The sequence below is a fragment of the Hypanus sabinus genome, chromosome 10, assembly GCF_030144855.1.
Source record: "Hypanus sabinus isolate sHypSab1 chromosome 10, sHypSab1.hap1, whole genome shotgun sequence".
Classification (NCBI taxonomy): domain Eukaryota; kingdom Metazoa; phylum Chordata; class Chondrichthyes; order Myliobatiformes; family Dasyatidae; genus Hypanus; species Hypanus sabinus.
Window position 1 is genome coordinate 81,972,561 of NC_082715.1, and position 19,461 is coordinate 81,992,021.

The 19,461-nt window shown below is 41.0% G+C and overlaps 1 protein-coding gene across 11 annotated transcripts in view; it reads right to left on the reverse strand.

Annotated features, from left to right (window-relative positions):
- LOC132400831 (dystonin-like) overlaps positions 1 to 19,461 on the reverse strand; it is a 363,464-nt gene that overhangs the window by 20,275 nt on the left and 323,728 nt on the right. For 10 of the 11 annotated variants that reach the window (XM_059982254.1, XM_059982250.1, XM_059982247.1 and 7 more), the window contains 7 exons: positions 19,197 to 19,340; positions 18,816 to 19,004; positions 17,026 to 17,152; positions 13,000 to 13,160; positions 11,547 to 11,709; positions 6,003 to 6,157; positions 5,686 to 5,760 (listed from right to left, as the gene is read on the reverse strand). In XM_059982254.1, the coding sequence (XP_059838237.1) occupies positions 5,686 to 5,760; positions 6,003 to 6,157; positions 11,547 to 11,709; positions 13,000 to 13,160; positions 17,026 to 17,152; positions 18,816 to 19,004; positions 19,197 to 19,340 (1,014 nt within the window). The remainder of the gene's footprint in view (positions 1 to 5,685; positions 5,761 to 6,002; positions 6,158 to 11,546; positions 11,710 to 12,999; positions 13,161 to 17,025; positions 17,153 to 18,815; positions 19,005 to 19,196; positions 19,341 to 19,461) is intronic. The other variant, XM_059982245.1, reaches the window with a different exon arrangement.

Below are 19,461 nucleotides of genomic sequence, written 5' to 3' on the forward strand. Positions count from 1 at the left end.
AATGATAAAGTAGTGGTGATTGGGCGTAGCGTGGGGGTGGGTTAGTGGGTGGAGGAGTTGATCAGCCTTACAGCTTGGGAAAAATAACTGTTTGGAGTCAGGTAGTCCTGGCATCCATGTTACGTAGCCTCCTCCCTGTTAGGAGAGGGTCAAGCAGCCTGTGAGCAGGGTGGGTGGGATCCTTCATGATGTTCTAGGTGCTTTGCTGGCATCTTTCTGTGCACATGTCCTTGAAGGGGGGGTAGGCCAGTGCCATGATGTGTTGGGCAGTTTTGACCAGTTGTTGTCAAGCCTTCCTGTCCACTGCGGTGCAGCTTCTCTCCCACAGGGTGATGCAGCTTGTCAGGATGCTCTCTGCTGTGCAGCTGGAGAGTGATGTGAGGATCGATGTGCTCTCTTCAGCTTCCTCAGAAAGCAGAGGCACTGGTGAGCTTTCCCCCATTGTGCAGATTGTGTTCTGGCATCATGAGGAGCTCCGTGAGGTGAACACTCTCAGGAATTTGAAACTGCTCGCAACTTCCATTGCCATGCAGCCAATGTAAAGAGGGGTGTGGATGGTTGACTGCTGTTGCAGGTACACTAATTCCAAGCATTTGGAAACTATGCTGTCTGTGTACATTAGCAGGGAGGGAAAAGAATAACCAAGTCCTAACTAGGTTTGTGCAATTCACCCATGATATCGGCACACAAAGTAAATTATATCTACATATTATACACATTATCTCTTCAATAACTATACGACCTGACAAACATTACGGTTATTTACTTTAATCGGTTCACGAACACTACCTCCTTTTTACCCTACTTATTTAATACTTCATATATACTGTATATTTCTTATTTAAATCTATAGCATTTTAATAAATTGCACTGTAATGCTGTCAGAAAACAACCAATTTCAGAACATATGTCAGTGATTCTGATGTGAAAGGAAATTGACAAAACCATGAGAACATGTAGTACTGAACCCTGAAATTGGAACAGAAAAGTTTGGAAACACTCAGTGGGTCAAGCAGCATATCTGTGGAGAGGGAATTGGGGAGAGCGTTTCAGGCCGATAACTGGAAAAGTCAGGAGGATGCTTGATGCAGAATTCCATTTTCAATTCCTCCCACTCCCTTTGCTGCAGCTGTTTTACAATGGGACTGACAAACCTCACAGACGATCACTTCACTTTCGCCGGTTCAGAAAGGATAACACATTAAGGATTAAAAATAGAACAACACAGAAAGGATTAAAAATAACAATACTGGCCATCTAAAGCTCTTTTGAACACAAGCTTCTTCCATCAGCAATGAATGCTGGTTCACTGCCGCGGTTCCGCTAATTCCCAGTGCATGGAAACAGCTGCTTACACCACACAAGCATAAGGGGAAGGCAATTCTTTATCTTGCTTGGTTCAGTTTTCCAATTCATATCATCAAATGTTCACTGTGCTTCTCACTGCACAAATACTGCCTGATCTGCTGAGCATTATCAGCATTTTCTGTTTTTATTTCTGATTGCCTTTATCTGCAGTTTTTGTGTATGTTGGCCACATCCAGCACACATTTTCCTAACACGCTCCATGAGTAATCCAACAGTGCAGCACGAGCCCGCTTCAACCCTGCAGCAGTTAGGTTCTTTGGTGCTGTCAATTATTTCTACCTTTTCTCTTTAAAAATTAATAATATTTAATTTTAACATCCGTCTGCAACTTCAGTTACTTCTAACTTGTTAACTGTTTCATTTTTAATAGCTTTTGACTATTTCAATGTGAAAAGATTTTGAACTCTTGAAGACTTTGACAGCTGGCAGAGCTGGAATTACGGCTTTGCTGGCTTCGAAGCCTCTTTTGATATTTTATGAACTGATTTAGAAACATAGAAATGTAGAAAACCTACAGCACAATACAGACTTTTTGGCCCACAATACTGTGCTGAACATGTATTTTCTTTAGAAATTCCCTAGGGCTACCCATAGCCCTCTATTTTTCTAAGCTCTATGTATCTATCAGGGGGTCTCTTAAAAGACCTTTTCGTATCCGTCTTCACCACTGTTGCCAGCAGCCCATTCCATGCACTCACCACTCTCTGCATAAAAAACTTACCCCTGACATCTCCTCCGTACCTTTCTCCAAACACCTTAAAACTCTGCCCTCTTGTGTTAGCCCTGGGATAAAGCCTCTGACTATCCACACGATCAATGCCTCTCACCATCTTATACACCTCTATCAGGTCACCTCTCATCCTCCATCGCTCCAAGGAGAAAAGGCTGAGTTCACTCAACCCATTCTCATAAGGTATGGTCCCCAATCCAGGCAACATCCTTGTAAATCTCCTCTGCACCCTTTCTATGGTTTCCACATCCTTCCTGTAGTGAGACGACCAGAACTGAGCACAGTACTCCAAGTGGGGTCTGCCCAGGGCCCTATATAGCTGTAATTAGCTAGCGTTGTTCTGGGATGTACACTATCTGAAGGGTACGAACGGTATTTACCAGGAAGCCCCATAGTCAAAACTTCTGCAATGGTTACTTCTGTTGCCTGTAATTACATCAGTAATGGCTTCCAATGGGAGCAATGCTGGCAACAAATATTGGTTGATCCACAGATGCTGCCTGACCAGCCATTTCCAACATGTTCTGTTTCTATTTATGAATTACATGCTGCATTTTGAACCTTTCTCTGCAGTCAAATCATTAATTAACATCTAGGAAGACACTCTGTCTTTGAATTCATGACAGCTCTCAGCATAGAATCCTGTGTCTCTCCCCTTCGCTCATAGCTCTGCACTTGTACTTCTTGCATCTCCGCCAACTCCCTTTTGATCCTCCTGCCACTTAGCTAGATTAGTGAGTAATTTAGTGACCAAATGACCAATTGGAACATCACTGGGCTACTGGCGGAAACCAAAGCAGGCAGGGCAACCCTAACAGTTACGTGGAAAACACACCAACTCTATTGTGTCAGCAGCCAAGTCTAGATTAAATCTAGATCCCTGGAACTGTACATTTTGCAGTATTTACTGAACCAATGTTCAAAAAATAAATTCCACTTCATCTGGAACCAAGAAATGGCAAACTAATCCTGCTTCGGAATTCAATACAACACGGTCTGTATATTCAAGTAAAAATGAATGAGCAGAGTAGAGGAAAAGAATGGGGAGAAACTCTATCACAGTTAACAAAGGAACTCTTATCTTTCCAGAGGCACTTGGAACTCTGTTAAATAAAATGAATAAGTGTTCAGTGAAATTACCAGTAAAACACTTTTTGGCCGAATCACATTAACAAATAGGGATCAAAATTCAGGTTTGTTTCCGAAATAAGTAAAAAGGTAGTCAATTCAAAGTCCAAGCCCACATTCCCTGTTCCAGTATTAGCTCTGATGTACATTAACCAGTTTGACAGCAGAATTATTCAATGTTCAAAGTAAAACATAGAACAGGCCCTTCGGCCCACAATGTTGTGCTAAACGAAATAAATTAGTAGTCAAATGACTAACTAAACTAATCTCTTCAGCCTACACAATGTCCATAACCTTCTATTTCCCTCACATTCGGCCTGTTTCTGTGCTGTGATGTTCTATGGTTCTAAGATTCTATGGAAAGCATTAGGAACATAACATGAAGAAATGATTGAAGGAAACCAATTGAAGAGATAGAAAGGTAGAGTGAAAGTAAAGGATTATATTTTTATGTGTGCTGTGAAAGAGTTTAATAATTTCAATGAAGAATGTTTAACTTTTTTGTTGAAGCTGCAGTAATGTCTGCAGATTTTAAACTATGGAAGAGCATGTGCAACCTAACTAAAGTTAGTCTGTGACTTATACAGCAAATCGTTAGGTTGACATAAATTATGTTTCTTCCAACAACTTATTCAAAAGTAGAAACACTTCACACTTAGACTGGCCAGAGTAGGATAATTTTATCTCTTGGATTTGGAGAGGGGGAGAGAAGAAGGGTGGAGAGGGGGAGGGCACGAGGGAGGGGACGGGCAAGAGGGAGGGGACGGGCGGGGGGGGGGAAGGTAAGAGGGGTAGAGAAAATGAAAAAGTTGGGAGAGAGGAAGTGACATATGGGGAGCAAAAGGCACAAAAGGATGTGTTCTGGGGATATTTACAGAATTACTTTTTGCAGACAATGGTAACTGGAGAAAATGGAAATATGACAAGAGTGAAACAATTTAGGCTTGGCATTCTTCAAATCATTATCAGTAGTGGCATGTTGTTTTTCAATTTAACAAGCTGCTATTTTAAATTCACACATGAAAACAAGTGAAGAACAGAGGAAATAAAAAAATCATTTGCTTTACACAATGTATTCTTGTGATTGGCAGTGTGCTGGCTGTTGGAAACAGATTTACTTACAAATGTCAAAAAGGAACTGGATTTATATTTGAAAAGTTAATAAATACAGGTTTATGCAGGAAGGTAGGACTGATTGGATAGTTCTTTCAAAGAGTCAGCATGGAACCCATAATTACTTTCTCTGTTGCATGCTCGTACAGTAATATCATAAGACCATAAGAAATAGGAGCAGAATTAGGCCATTTGGTCCATCTAGCCTCTTCGATCATGGTAGATTTATTCTCTCTCGTAACCCCATTCTCCTGCCTTCTGCCCATTACCAGAGTATCCTCAATACACATGCACAGGGAGTGAAAACTAAGTCTTTATTTCCATTTCCGTGCAAAGCTGTGAACTTCCTTCAACAATAGTTACTTAACTCAACATGGGAAAGTTTGAATAGGAAAAGTTAACAAATACTCTTCAGAAGTTCTGTGCAGACTTCCCCTCCCTTTCTACATATGAAGACAGTGGTCCTTCCTGGGAGTGGATTTGATGGGAGTCAAGTACTCTGTTCCACCTTACCACACAGATCTGCTCGAGCCCAAAGCAGTAATGTGGTTTGTAATCCTGAGAGCATTCTAAGTGACCTGTGTTAATAGTATTTTTTGTCTGTATGTGCTGGATTGCAATCATATCTTCTATGCTTTGCAACTCGACTCCAGAGGATTGATGTTTCATTTGGCTGTATACATGGGTATGGCTGAATGACAATAAACTTGAACAGTAGCCAGATATATAATTTAACAAGTTAAGTTAATCCGAATCGAAACTATGTAACACTTTTAATGGGATAAGCACCCAGGGAATCAGGAATATTTCACTGTTTTAAGTTGCATCCTGTTTCTTTAAATGTTCTATCAAATTTAGTTCAGTTGTTGCTCAATTGGATTCTATTCCTTCGTTGTTCCTAAATTAAAGCCAATTGCCTGCTGCTATCGCTTGACAAGTAAATATTTAGCCATCTCCCTCTAAAACCTTGGCATTCCAAATATAAGTTCAATACAGAACACATGACAGAAATAATATTGGTTTAGTGATAAGTCATCTTCTTCATAGCCCCACTTTTAGCTATTAACTGAAGCTACCTTTAACTGCTGTTTCTTTCACAAAACCTTTAGTCACACAGATAATGGCTTGACCTCAGCCTCAGGTACAGTAAAGACTGAACGCTTGGGTAATGATTTGACCCCCAGGTACAGTAAAGACTGAAACACTCAGGTAATGGCCTCACACTCAGGTACAGTAAAGACTGAAACACTCAGGTAATGTCCTCACACTCAGGTACAGTAAAGACTGAAACACTCAGGTAATGGTTTGACCTCGCCCTCAGGTGCGGTAAAAACTCAAACACTCACCCTATATTTGTTCTCTCCAATCTGCTCCACCTGAAACCGCTTTGCACATTTACATTTTGCAACTTGCCGTGTGACCTACAATAAAGTATAACGCAGGGTTGTGACAGCTAATGAAGTCAAGAGCATTTTATGTCTAATGAAGGTCAGAAGAGAGGCAACAGCAGAAAATCATACATAATATTTGAAAAATATAATCACCTTTAACAATCAGAAAAGAATTGACTGCTAGAAATTAAGCATCACGCAAATATTCCTGTATCAAGCGCTAAGTCATTCTGGGAAATAAAGTTTAAATTCTGTAAACAGTGATGGTATACCTCATCCTCTATTTTGTCAGCGTCAGTAAGAGGCTTGTAGGCATCCTTATTGGGATGAAGTGCCGCTACAAATTCATAATAATCAATGTACCCGTCTCCATCCCGGTCAAATATGTCTGCCACAGCACTCATTTCCAAGCGGCTGGTCGGAAACTCTGCAGAACAATACAATAAACATATTCCCCATTGGTTAATCATTTTCATAACTTTCTTTTCTGTTAAACTATTGTAGAAAACTAAATGTCTATATAGCAACACTATAGATATGGCTTCATTAATTATTAACTTACTGCAAATGACTTACTGGAAGTCAGGTTCAGCGTGATTTGGGCTGAGGTATTATTTGGGGATTGGGAAAGTCATTAACTCAATTTGCATTTTGTGCTGAACCAATACATCTCAGCCAAGTGGCAGAAGGGAACTCCAGTGCGCCTGGGCTAAACGACGAAAGAGATCTGCTGAGGTATATTTAACAGCCCTTCATGAGGAAATGTGTGTTAGAATATGCAAGTAGTGATCGGCCAGTGTCAGCGGAAGTGTATTCCAGTCTGGGTATCAAATTTCCCTTGGTGGTTGCGGGCAACTAGACTGATGGGATGATCAGCAGAATAATGCTTTACTGAAACATTTTTGTTCCATTCGTGGGCGTGGATGGCAAAGTCAGCAAATACTTCCCACCCTGAATTGCGCTTGAGCGGAGGCCACCTCGGAGGGCAACTAAACATCAACATCATTCTCCGAGTCTGGGATCACATTTAGGCGGGTCAGCAGATTTCCTTTCCTGTGGGATGCAAGTGAACCAGTAGGATTCTGACAACAGTAGTTTCAAGATCACTATTTTTAATCCACTGTTTTATTCTAGATTTATGAGCAGAATTTAAAGTCCTTTGTCATAGAGCCGCAGAGCATCCTGCAGAGAAACAGGCCCTATGGCCCATCTAGTCCATTATTCTGGTTAGTCCCATCAGCCTTCACCTGGGGCACCACCCTCCGTACACCTCCCATTTATGTACTCATCCAAACTTCTCAATGTTGAAGTCAAAACCACATCCATCACTTCTGCAAGCAGCTTGTTCCACACCTGCACCACCCTCTGTTCCCCCTCAGGGTCCCTTTAAATATTTCAACATTCACCCTGAACCCAAGACGTCTAGATCTAGTCTCATCCAACCTCAGTGGAAAAAGCCTGCTTATATTTACCCTATCTATATACCCCTCACAATTCTATATACTGCATCTCCATCATTCTCCTATGCTCTATGGAATAAAATCCTAACCTATATTTCAATGCAAGGAGTATTGTAGGAAAAGCAGATGAAATTCAAGCATGGATCAACACCCAGAATTATGACATTGTAGCCATTAGTGAGACTTGGTTGCAGCTCAATATTCCGGAATTCCATTTTTTTTAGATGCAACAGAGCAGGAAAGATTAAAGGAGAAGGGTTGGCTTTACTAGTCAGGGAAAATGTCACAGCAGTGCTCTGTCAGAACTGATTGGAGAGCTCGTCCGGTGAGCCGTTATGGATGAAACTGAGAAATAAGAAAGGAATGACCACGTTAATGGGGCTACATTACAGACCAACCAACAGTCCTTGGGATTTAGAGGAACAAATTTGTAAAGAGATCACAGTTAGAAGAGACATAAGGTTGTTATAGCAGGTGAATATATTTTTTACATATTGTCTGGGATTCCCATACTGTAACAGGACTAGATGGAATAAGTTTCTCAAATGTGTTCAGGAAAGGTTCTTAATCAGTACATAGAAGTCCCATCAAGAGAGGGTGTGTGATACTGTTTCTGCAACTAGGGAATGAGACTGGGCAGGTGACAGAACTTTGTGTAGGGAAACACTCTGCATTTAGTGATCATAATGCCATTAGTTTCAAAATAAATATGCAAAACAATAGGCCTGATTCACAGGTTGAGATTCTAAACTGGAGAAAGGCCAATTTTAACAGTATCAGAAAGGATTGGGCAAGTGTGGATTGGGACAGATTGCTTTCTGGCAAAGGCGTACTTGGTAAGTGAGAGGCCTCCAAAAGTGAAATTTGGAGAGTACAAAGCTTGCATGTGCTTATCAGAATAAAAGGTAAAGATAACAAGTGTAGGGAACCTTGGTTTTCAAGAGATATTGAAGCCCCAGTTATGAGAAGAAAGAAGGTGCATAGCAGGTATAGGCAAGTAGGAACAAACGGAGTACAAGAAATGCAAGAGAACACTGAAGGAATAAATCAGGAGGGCTAAAAGAGGGCATGAAGTTGCTCGAGCAGACAAGGTGAAGGAGAATCCTAAGGGACTTTGCAGATGTGTTGAGAGCAAAACCATTGCAAGGGACAAAATTGGTCCTCAGGAAGATCAGGATAGTAATCCATGTGTGGAGCCAAAAGAGATGGGGGGAGATCTTGAGTTATTTTTTTACATCTGTATTTACTCAGGAGATGGACAAAGAGCCTAGAGAAGTGAGGCAAAGTGGCATCTACTTTATGGACTGTGTACAGATTACAGAAGAAGAGGTGTTTCAAATCAGATCTAATTTAACTGTTAATCAAACCATACATGGACACAGGTGAATGAGACAGTGTTCCTCGGGGGCCAAGGTGCAAAACCACACACGTGCATTCAAAATAATGAGAAAGAGGGAGAAAAAAGAACATAGTCACATGAGAAAATACATTTGCCTCCAAGAGACAAATCAGAGTGGATAAATCCCCAGGGCCTGACAAAGTGTCCCCTCAGACCCTACCGGAGGCGTGCAGAAATTGCTGGGGCTCCAGCAGACATACTTAAAGCACCCATAGTCACAGACGAGGGACCAGAGGAATAGAGGATAGCCAATGTTGTTTAAGCTAGGCTCTAAATATAAATCAGAAAATTATAGTTTGGTGAGCCTGACATCAGTAGTGGTAAAGTATTCTCAAGGACTGGATATATAAGTGTTTGGATTGACATGGACTGATTAAGGACAGTCAGCATGGCTGTGCGTAGTAGGTGGTGTCTAACCAATCTTAAGTAGTCTTTTGAGGACGTTACCAGGAAAGTGGATGAAGGCAAGGCAGCTGATGTTGCCTGGGTGGACTTTGGCAAGGCAAGGTCCCACAAGCGAGGCTGGTCAAGAAGGCTCAGTCGCTCTGGCATTCAGGATGAGGTAGTAAAATGAATTGGTTTTGTCCTTTGGTTTTGTCGGGGAAGCCAGGGAGTGGTAGTAGAGGGTTGCATCTCTGACTGGAGGCCTGTGACCAGCGATGTGCTGCAGGGATCGGTGCTGGGTACGTTGTTGTCTGACATTTATATCAATAATCTGGATGTTAATGTGGTTAACTGGTTCAGCAAATTTGCAGATGACACGAAGATAGGGTGTGTAGTTGACAATTAAGGAAAGTTATCATGGCTTTTAGAGGGATCTGGACCAGCTAGAAAAATGGGTTGAAAAATGGTGGATGGAATTTAATGTAGACAAGTGCAAAGGTGTTGCACTTCGATAGGACCAACCAGGGTCGGTCTTACTGAGGAGTGCAGTAGAACAAAGGGATCTGGGAATACATTGTTCATAATTCATTGAAAGTGGCACCACAGGTAGATAGGGTTGTAAAGAAAGCTTTTGGGACATTGGCCTTCATAAATCTAAGTTCTGAGTACAGGAGATGGGATGCAGTGTTGAAATTGTATAAGACATTGGTGAAGCCTTATTTGTAATATTGTGTGCAGTTTTGGTCATCTACCTAAAGGAAAGACGTAAATAGTGAGTACAGAGAAAATTTACGAGGATCTTGCCAGGACTGGAGGACCTGAGTTTTAAGAGAAGATTGAACAGGTGACGACTTTATTCCTTGGAATGTAGAAGATTGAGAGATTTGATAGAGGTATTCAAAATTATGGGGGTATAGATGAGGTAAATGCAAGCAGGCTTTTTCCACTGAGGTTGGGTGGGACTACAACATGAGGCCATGGGTTAAGGCTGAAGGTGAAAAGTTTTCGGAGAACATGAAGGGAAACTTCTTCACTGAGTGTCAAACAAGCTGCCAGCACAAGTGGTGCATGCGAGGTCGATTTAAACATTTATGGGAAGTTTGGATAGATACATGGATGGTTGGAGTATAGAGGGTGTAGTCCTAGTGCAGGTTTATGGAAATAGGCAGTTTGAATTTTTTGGCATGGACCAGATGGGCCAAAGGGCCTGTTTCTGTGGTGTACTTTTCTATGACGATTCAACCTTTCCCTATAACACAGGTCCTCAAGTTGCAACAACATCCTTCCTTATAAATTTTGTGTGAGATTTGGAATTTCTGTCACTAGAAATATTGGTCTAGACTCGTCCAATAAAACTACACAGTGTCATCAACAGGGATTTCATTCCTTTGTCTCAACTTTATTGTGTATCAATAAACTGGAGATGTATTTATGTTTATTCATTTGTTCATTTAGAGATACAGCAAGGAATATACCCTTTGAGACATACGTCCTAGGAAACATTTCCTCCCCCATTTAACCCTAGCCCAATCATGGGACAATTTACCATTGCCAATTTACCTATTAACCAGTATGTCTTTGGACTGTGGGAGGAAAGAGGAGCACATGGAGAAAACCCACACATTCCAAGGGGAAGGCATACAAACTGTTTACAAAGGACACTGGGAATGAACTCCGAACTCTGATGCCCTGAGCCCTAACCTCTGTGCTCTCATGGCAGGCTCTAGATCAGAGAAACAGTGGAGACATTTGGTACCCTTGGTAACATCCAAAGACAGAAAAGAAAAGCCAAGTTTCAAGTGGAAAACTTTCAGTAGGCAATATTTCATTTTCCATTTATGCTGTTGACTTTGAAAGTGAGGAAGGCAAAAATGGAAAATTAGCATTTAGTGAGCCATTAACCAGGGCCCTTAGAAACAAAGCTTGCAGCAGAAGAGCAAAGAAAAGAGTGATGGAACTCAGGAAATGTAATTCCTTATCAGTCTTTTGGTGGGTGTAAGATGGAAAGATCTGAAAAATTACAGGACAGGAAATGGAATTGCTCATTTAGAAAGCTGGTACCAAGAAAGGCCTCGATAGAGTGGACATGAAGAGGATATTTCCAATATTGGGAGAGTCTTGGACCAAAAGGCACAGCCTGAGAATAGAAAGATGTCCCTTTAGGACAAAGATGAGGAGTAAGTTATTCAGACAGGAGGTGGTGAATCTGTGGAATTCATTGGTACAGATGACTGTGGAGGCCAAGTAATTGGGTATATTCAAAGTGGAGGTTGAGAGGTTCTTAATTAGTAAAGGCATCAGTCTTTAGGGAGACAGCAGGAGAATGGGGTTGAGAGGGAAAACAAATCGGCTGCGATTGGATGGCAGAACAGATGTGATGGGCAGAATGACCTAATTTGCTTCTACATCTTTTGGTCTCATAATATTGAGCAAATGACCCTTTATATGCCGCATAAGAACATGTTCAAGGTGCTATAGAATTTAAGTTGTTATATATTAGTAGAATTTTATCATGCTTAAGAAACAAGGTGGCTTCTTTTTAGCTGGTACTGAAAGTGGTTTTCAAAACTCACTTGAAGAGAGAATTCCATCAATAAATTCTTGTCTTGTGATTTTCCCATCTTGATCCTTATCGATGCGCCTGAAGAAGTCCATTACTCTGGATTTTTTGTGGTTCATCCATCGCATGTACTTCTTTCGCCAAACGTCAAAATCAAAATTGGCAAATTCTCTCAGCTGCAATGGAAGCAAAATTGTGTCAACTCTCTGAAAGTTTCACATTTAGAAATAACTCAATTAACTTGAATGAAATTTCTTCGACCACTTTTAAAGGATAGGTTGGAAAATTAGCTCCTTTGTTTTAAAATGAAAACATGGGTACAAACACCCACGAAAGACTTGAAAGAATAAATACTGGAGATATCAGCAAGACAATGCAAATTCCAAATGAAGCAAGTTACAAAACCATTTACTTTCAAATAAATTCTTTAAATATTTATGGCACAAAAGTATATGAATTCTTAATATATTATTAAGGAGGAAACAATTGGTTTGCCAAATAAAGTAAACAAGCTCGACACGGCATCTTAATCGGTCACTTACAAAAATATTAAAATATTTGACTTGCATGATTAGAGCAGATATTTGTTATGCATATTTAATCCTAGTTATTTACCAGCTTTGATCTTTGTGACTGAGAGCTCTGTAAACATAAATCAATGGAAAAGTAATACTGTACATGGGTAAGTTATCATTCCCTACATCTCTGCTGAATATATTTAACACAAAATGTAATGTTAATCGGAAAACACTGCATACCATCCAACAAAGTAAGCTGCACAAGATTTCCATAATTTTCTTCAAAACATAAGGGTAATAAAATAGGATCAGGGAAAAATTCCCATAATCTCCCCCTAAGATTTGTTTGGTTCAAAACACCAAAAATTTCATGAAATATGATTGGTAAATGAAGCCATAAGGCTTATTAGGTAAAATTTTAGAGATTCCTTTGAGACCCAGAAAATTTTAACAAGGAACAAGTTTTGGAGAAACTGCTTACTATCACCTAAGAAACTCTCACATAGGAGAGTCAGAAACTCACACCGAAGAGGTTTTCAACACAAAACTGAATTGGGACATTAATATAAAAGATTTGAAGTGCCTTTGTTTCATTCATTCCTTTATTTATTGAAATACAATGTGGAACAGGCCCTTCCTGCCCTTCAAGCCACACTGCTCAGCAATCCCGTGATTAAACCCTCGTCTAATCACAGAACAACTTACAGTACAGATGACTTGATAACCTTCCAACTAAGTATCCTATCAGCCAATATGTCTTTGGACTGTGGGAGGAAGCTAGAGCACCCAGTGGAAACCCATGCAGTCACACTCCTTACAGACAGCGGAAGGAATTGAACCCGGGTCAGCTGTTCAGTAAACACTGTGCTCCCGTGTCCCCCTTACAAGAACACAAGCTTAAAAGTTGACATCCTCCCATTCATCCAGCCGTCATTTTGGGATGTTTACCTCCTCCAGCCTATCCAGTGCATCGTTGAGCTTCCGCCGCCTGTCCAGTGCCAACAGCCACACTTGCTGCCACTTGCTAACCAGGAGATTTGCACGTGGATTTTTAGTTTCAATAGACTGGGTTGCTGGTGAATACAGAGCCCGTGTTGGGAGTCGTTTCCCTATGAGAGAAATGGGATGATTATTTAACTGCAGGATTAATTCTTATTCAGTCAGGGTTACTACTGTCATCCCAATGGAAACTGAGTTACCCACCACCATCACAAGCTCTCCTTGTGACAAACAACTACTTGTCAGGTTTAAGTCCCAGTGCATTAAACTGTGAGAATAACCCAGTGGCTCAGCACTGCCATATTCCCAATGGGTGTAATTATCCCCAATAAAAAGTAATTACTTTCCAGGGCTTAGAGAAACATAATTCCTGCTCTTCAAGTTCCAAGCTAGGATGAAATACACCAACATCACACAGCTCACCGAATCGTACATTTTACCATAAACTTCGTTGCCTTCCCATTATTCATATTTCCAGGGGCAGAATTTAAATGTGTTTTAAAGTATATGGAGGGTGTCAGGAGGTATTCTTTTACATACGGAGAGCTGTAGGCATGTGGAATGTGCTGTCAAGGATGGTAGTGAAGGCAGATACATTAGGGACATGGAGGACTACGTGAGAGGGAAGGTTTAGATTGATCTAAGATTTAGGTTAAAATGTCGACACAACATCGAGGGCTGAAGGCCTGCACTGTGCTGTAATGTTCTAGATTCAGCTCCAGTTTGTTGCTATTCCTTATCGAGCCTGGGCTACTTACCACTTTCAGTGAGAGCTTTGCAGTTTCCTTCGCCACTAGTGAGGTAAAAGAGGAGTGGAGAATAGCTAATGTTAGTCCTTTGTTTAAGGGGGGGGGTAATAGGGATATACCAAGATATTATTGGCCATTAACCCTTAGATTGGTGCTAGAGAAATTCATAGAAAAGTTTCCTTTTCACATCTGGAAGAGCATGGATTGATTAGGAATAGACAAGGTGACTTAGTGCATGGGTGGCCATGCCTTACAAACTTGGTTGTTTATTTTTGAGGAGGTTATGAAGATGATTGATGAGGGTAGGGCAGTGGATGTTGTCTACATAGACTTTAGGAAAGTATTTGACAATGTATCTGATGAAGGTTGATCCAGAAAATGAATGTACATGGGATCTATAGAGACTGGCAGACCGGATTCAAAATTGGTTTGGAATTAAAAGAGAGAAGGTAGTAGGGAAGGGGTGTTATTCTGATTGGAAGTCTATGAGCAGTGGTGTAACACTGGAATCCGTACTTTTGTTTATGATGTAAGTAAATGATTAAGATGAAAGTGTGTACTCAGTGGCCACTTTATTAGGTACATGTGTGCAACCACTTGTTAATGCAAATACGTAATCAGCCAATTATGTGGCAGCAACTCAATGCATAAAAGCATGCAAGAGCTACAGTTGTTGTTCAAACCAAATATCAAAATAGGGAAGAAATGTTATCTCAGTGACTTTGACCGTGGAATGATTGCTGGTGCCAGACAGGGTGGTTTGAGTATCTCAGAAACTTGACCTCCTGGGAGTTTCATGCACAACAATCTCTAGAGTTTACAGAAAATGGTGCTAAAAACAAAAAAAAAAAGCAACAAGTGGCATTTCTGTGGGTGAAAATGCTTTGTTAATGAGAGAGGTCAGAGGAGAATGGCCAAACTGGTTCAAGCTGACAGGAGGGTGACAGTAACTCCAAATAACCACGCATTACAACAGTGGTGTGCAGAAGAGCATTTCTGAATGCACAACACATCGTAACTTCAAGTAGATGGGCTACAACAGCAGAAGGCTATGAACATACACTTAATGGTCACTTTATTAGGTACAGGATGTACCTATTAAAATGGTCACTGAGGGTAGATGGCCTTATTACTAAGTTTGCAGACAAAAACTGGTGGTGCTTGGATGGTGAAGAAGGTTGGCAAAGTATAAAGTAAGAAACATCAGCTGGAAACACAAGCAGAGAAAAGGCAGATAGAATTTAATCCAGGCACACTGGGAGGTCATATGCAAGAGAAGAGGATTCAGTAAATGGCAGGAATTTTAGAAGCACTGAGCTACAGAGACAACTTGGAGTGCAAGTCTATAGCTCCCAGAAAGTGGCAATACAAGGGTTGTAAAGACAATGTACATAAGGCACAAAACTTTGATCACACTACAGTTGGAGGACTCTGTGTAGTTCTGGTCCTGACATTACAGAAAGAATGTGGAAGCTCTGGAGATGGTGCAAAAGAGGTTCACCAGTATGTTGCCCAAATTAGAGATCACTAGCTTTAAACAAAGGTCGGACAAACTAGGACAGATTACACTGGAAATGCTAGAGGCCAAGAGGTATCTATGAAAGTAAAGGAGGCATAGATGGTCATGACAGAAATGTCATATATTTGCAGGGACGATGGTGGAAACAGATAAGACAGTGATGTTTAAAAGGGATTTAGACAGGCATGTGAACATTGAGAAAATGGAGAGAAATTGACTGCGTGCAAAGAGATGAGATCAGTTTAAAATATCATCATGGTTGGTAATGACATCATGGGATGAAAAGCCTGATCCTTTGCTGCACTGTTTGGTGTCAAGGTAAAAAAAAAATAAAGATTAGCGTTCTTTGTCATCTGTACATTGAAACATCAAAACACACAGGGAAATATGTCGTTTGTGTCAAATCAAGTCAGTGAGAATTGTGCTGGGCAGCCTGCAATTGTTGCCACACTTCTGGCACCAACATAGCAAACCCACAACTCACTAAATATAACCGTATTATCTTTAGATTGTGGAAGGAAGCGAGAGCACCCTGAGGAATATCTTGCGATCATGGGAAAAAAGTAGACTCAGTGGTGGGAACTGAAAGCTGATCTTACAGCCAGTGCTGTAAATCACTGCGCCAACCAATATGGTACCGTGCCACCTCACGGAATCCAAGCCAACTGTGATATTATCAGATAACTTAAATGCTCTAATTTTCATCCATTTTAAATTGGTGAGTAATTAACTCATGGACATAGATGGGATGTTCTGGAACTCGCTGAACAGAACCACAAAAGCAGATTTCCAAGTTTCTTTGGAGTTCGCACGACTGCATTCCTATAATAAAACCCACTTGTATCTGAGCATCCCAATCACTCAGCATGAGTCCTTGTCCTCCACAGGACAAATGTTTATCCATATGGACGGTCTCTGTTCCATGTATCAATAGCCACACAGAAATTTGATTCAAATATTTCCTCCTGAGCAGGATGTATTCAGTATATAACCACGGTACTATTTGACTAGTAGAGAATGGGAGAGTCCAGGAATGGAGGGCACAGCTCAGAATAGAAGTCCCTTTTGATAATGTATAGATAATGAGCAGGGATAATACTTTAGCCAGAGGGTAGTGACTCTATGGAATTCATTGTCATGGACAGCTGTTGAGGCCATGTCATTATTATATTTATTTGGAGATTCATACGTTTTTGATCAGTAAAGGCATCAAAGGTGAAATGCATTGTATTGTTTGCATTAACAACCAACATAGCCTAAGGATGTGCTAAGGGCAGCCTGCAAGTGTCATAACACAGTTCCAGAGCTAACATAACAACCCACAAAGTTCAGCAGAACAACAGCAAACAAAGCCCCTTTCCTCTCTTCCATCCACTCACTCACAGACAATCCTCCAACCTCAGGACTACAGACCGTTTCCCGGACCCCCAGCATCCACTGGACACACAGATCGTTTGTTGCTTCAGATTCCAAAATCTGCAATCTCTTACATTTGTGCATTAGCAACCATTTGCTAACTATTGCTAACATAGATAGACAAGGGACTGCAGACTCTGGGACCTGCAGTGTCCTGTGATTCTATATTAGCGATTGACCCATTACTTGAGGCTTGCTTCCCATTCAACCCCCAGAGTAAAAAAAAGCAATGAAAATGAGCAACACCGCTGAAATAAAATGTAATTCAGATGGAAACTAAATACTACTCACTTGACCTTCCTTTCTCAACGACAGGTATGTTGGATGTGATCTGGGTTGGCTCTGCAGCTTTCCTCTTGTATGTCTTTGTCACTTTATCCACATCTGGTTGCTTCCTGGTCATTTCCTCCATAAAGGTCTGAAATTAAAAGTAATCCATTTAACAAAATGTAGTGCCACAGTTCATTCACACAAGTGTGTTTAAAATAATTATCACCAGTCCTTCTGATTATAAGGAGTGAAGGTTGTAATCAAGCATCCCCTTCTTTCAGTGGATATTGCAAAAGGATGGCCACGAGGAGGTACTTTGTCTGATATTTATAGGACATAGAAGACCACAGCACAGTACAGGCTTTTCAGCCCACAATGTTGTGCTGATCTTTAAATCTAGTCCAAGATCAATCTAATGCTTCCCTCCCACTTGGCCCTCCATTTTCTTTTTTAAAAAAGCCTAGAGTCTCTTAAATGTTCCTAACGTATCTGCCTCTATCACCATTCCTGGCAGTACATTCCACGCACTCACCACTCTGTAACAAACATCCTTGACATCCTCCCTATACTCTCCTCCAGTCACCTTAAAGTTATGCCCTCTTGTATTTGTCAATCCTCACTGGGAAGAAGGTGCTGGCTGTCCACTCTATCAATGGCTTTTATCATCTTATATCCTCTGTGTAGTTGCCTTTCACCCTCCTTGGCACCAAAGAGAAAAGCCCGAGCTTACACGGCCTTTCCTCTTAAGACATACTCTCTAATCCAGGCAGCATCCTGGTAAACCTCTTCCTGAAGCTTGCACATTCTTCCTGTAATGAGGTGACCAGAACTGAACATAATACTCCATGTGTGGTCTAATCAGAGTTTTATAGAGCTGTAGGTACATGAACACCAGGTGCTTGTATGTAACAGATGCACTTTATACAAATATGTACAAAATGATTATTGTCAATCTTTCTGATTGTAAAGGAGAGGTCCCAATCAACCATCCCTTTCTTTCTTTGAAGTCTGTGTATATCACAGCTTTGGTATGACATCTAAAATGATGACAAACTTCTCGGTGCACAATGGAGAGTGTTGTATCTAGTTGTACACAGCCTGCTATGGAAACACTGATGTCCGAGAACAGAAAACTTTACACACAGTGGTGGATATATCCCAGCTCAACACAGGCAAAGCCCTCTGCACCACTTAAGTTATTTCCTACAACTATCAGGCTCCTGAACTAGAGCAGATAGCCTCACTCACCACATCTCTGAGCTGATTTTACAACCTACAGGCGCACTTTCAAAGACTCTACACTTTATGTCCTCACTATTATTTATTTATTTTTTATTTGCACTATTTGTCTTCTTTGGCACATTGGTTGTTCGTCAGTCATTGCTTATATATAATTTTTCCACATATTCTATTATATTTCTTTATTTCCCTACAAATGCCAATAAGAAAATGAATCTCAGGGTTGTATATGATGACCTATATCTACTTTGATAACACGTTTACTATGACTTGACGTTGACATTCTTTCAATGGATATCACAAATGAATAGCCAGAAGGAGGTAGCTTGAGTGATTTTCCTCCTATCTAATTCAGGGGATTGGGTAACCCCTTCCACCAAACCACTCCAAATACGCAGCGACGGGGTTTGTGAATCAGCAACTTTTCTGACATGAATGTCCCAATTCCACATAAAACGACCAATTATGCAAAGAATGCTACATCTCATCAATCACTACATCAGCTTTGAGAATCCAAATGTGTCACATGGACCACGGCTAGTGTCGGCTGTGCTGGTTTGGGTTGTGGTTACCTGGTGCTCAGCAATAAGTGTTTTGACTTCTTCAATCTCCTGTGGAAGTTGCTCTTGGTCTCTCTGAGTGAGTATCGTCTCTGCCCACTGTAGCCAACTCAGCAGACTCTCCAGCAGCTCCTGATTGGAGATAACATCAGCAAGGGCTGCTTGCAGTCTCAGTTGATGCTGCTTACTCCATGCAGTTACCTGGCATTTCACATAGAAACAAAACATCACAAAAAGATTCTGGAGCCCGCAACATCATCTAGAAATACACGATTTTCACTGAAGGGTCTCAGCCAGCAACATCGACCGTTTATTCCCCTCCATAGATACTGCCTGACCTGCTGAGTTCCTCCAGCATTTTGTGCAAGTTGCACACAACTTCAAAACAGTTACCTCTTCGAAACGGGCTCGGATTATTGTGATCCAATGCTTGATAGTTGTGATGGAGTCTGGGTGGCAGATGGACAAGATGGATTCCCCCATACCCACAGCCGAATTCAACTCAGTCATCTTCTCTTCCAGCTTCTTCACGAACTCCTTACAGACAGAAGTAGTAAAACCAATCAGAACTCTCACACACACCAATGGAATTCACAGGGTTCCTGTTATGTGCCAGAATAAGTGGGATGATTTCTGCAGATGTCACCTTTTTCTTCAC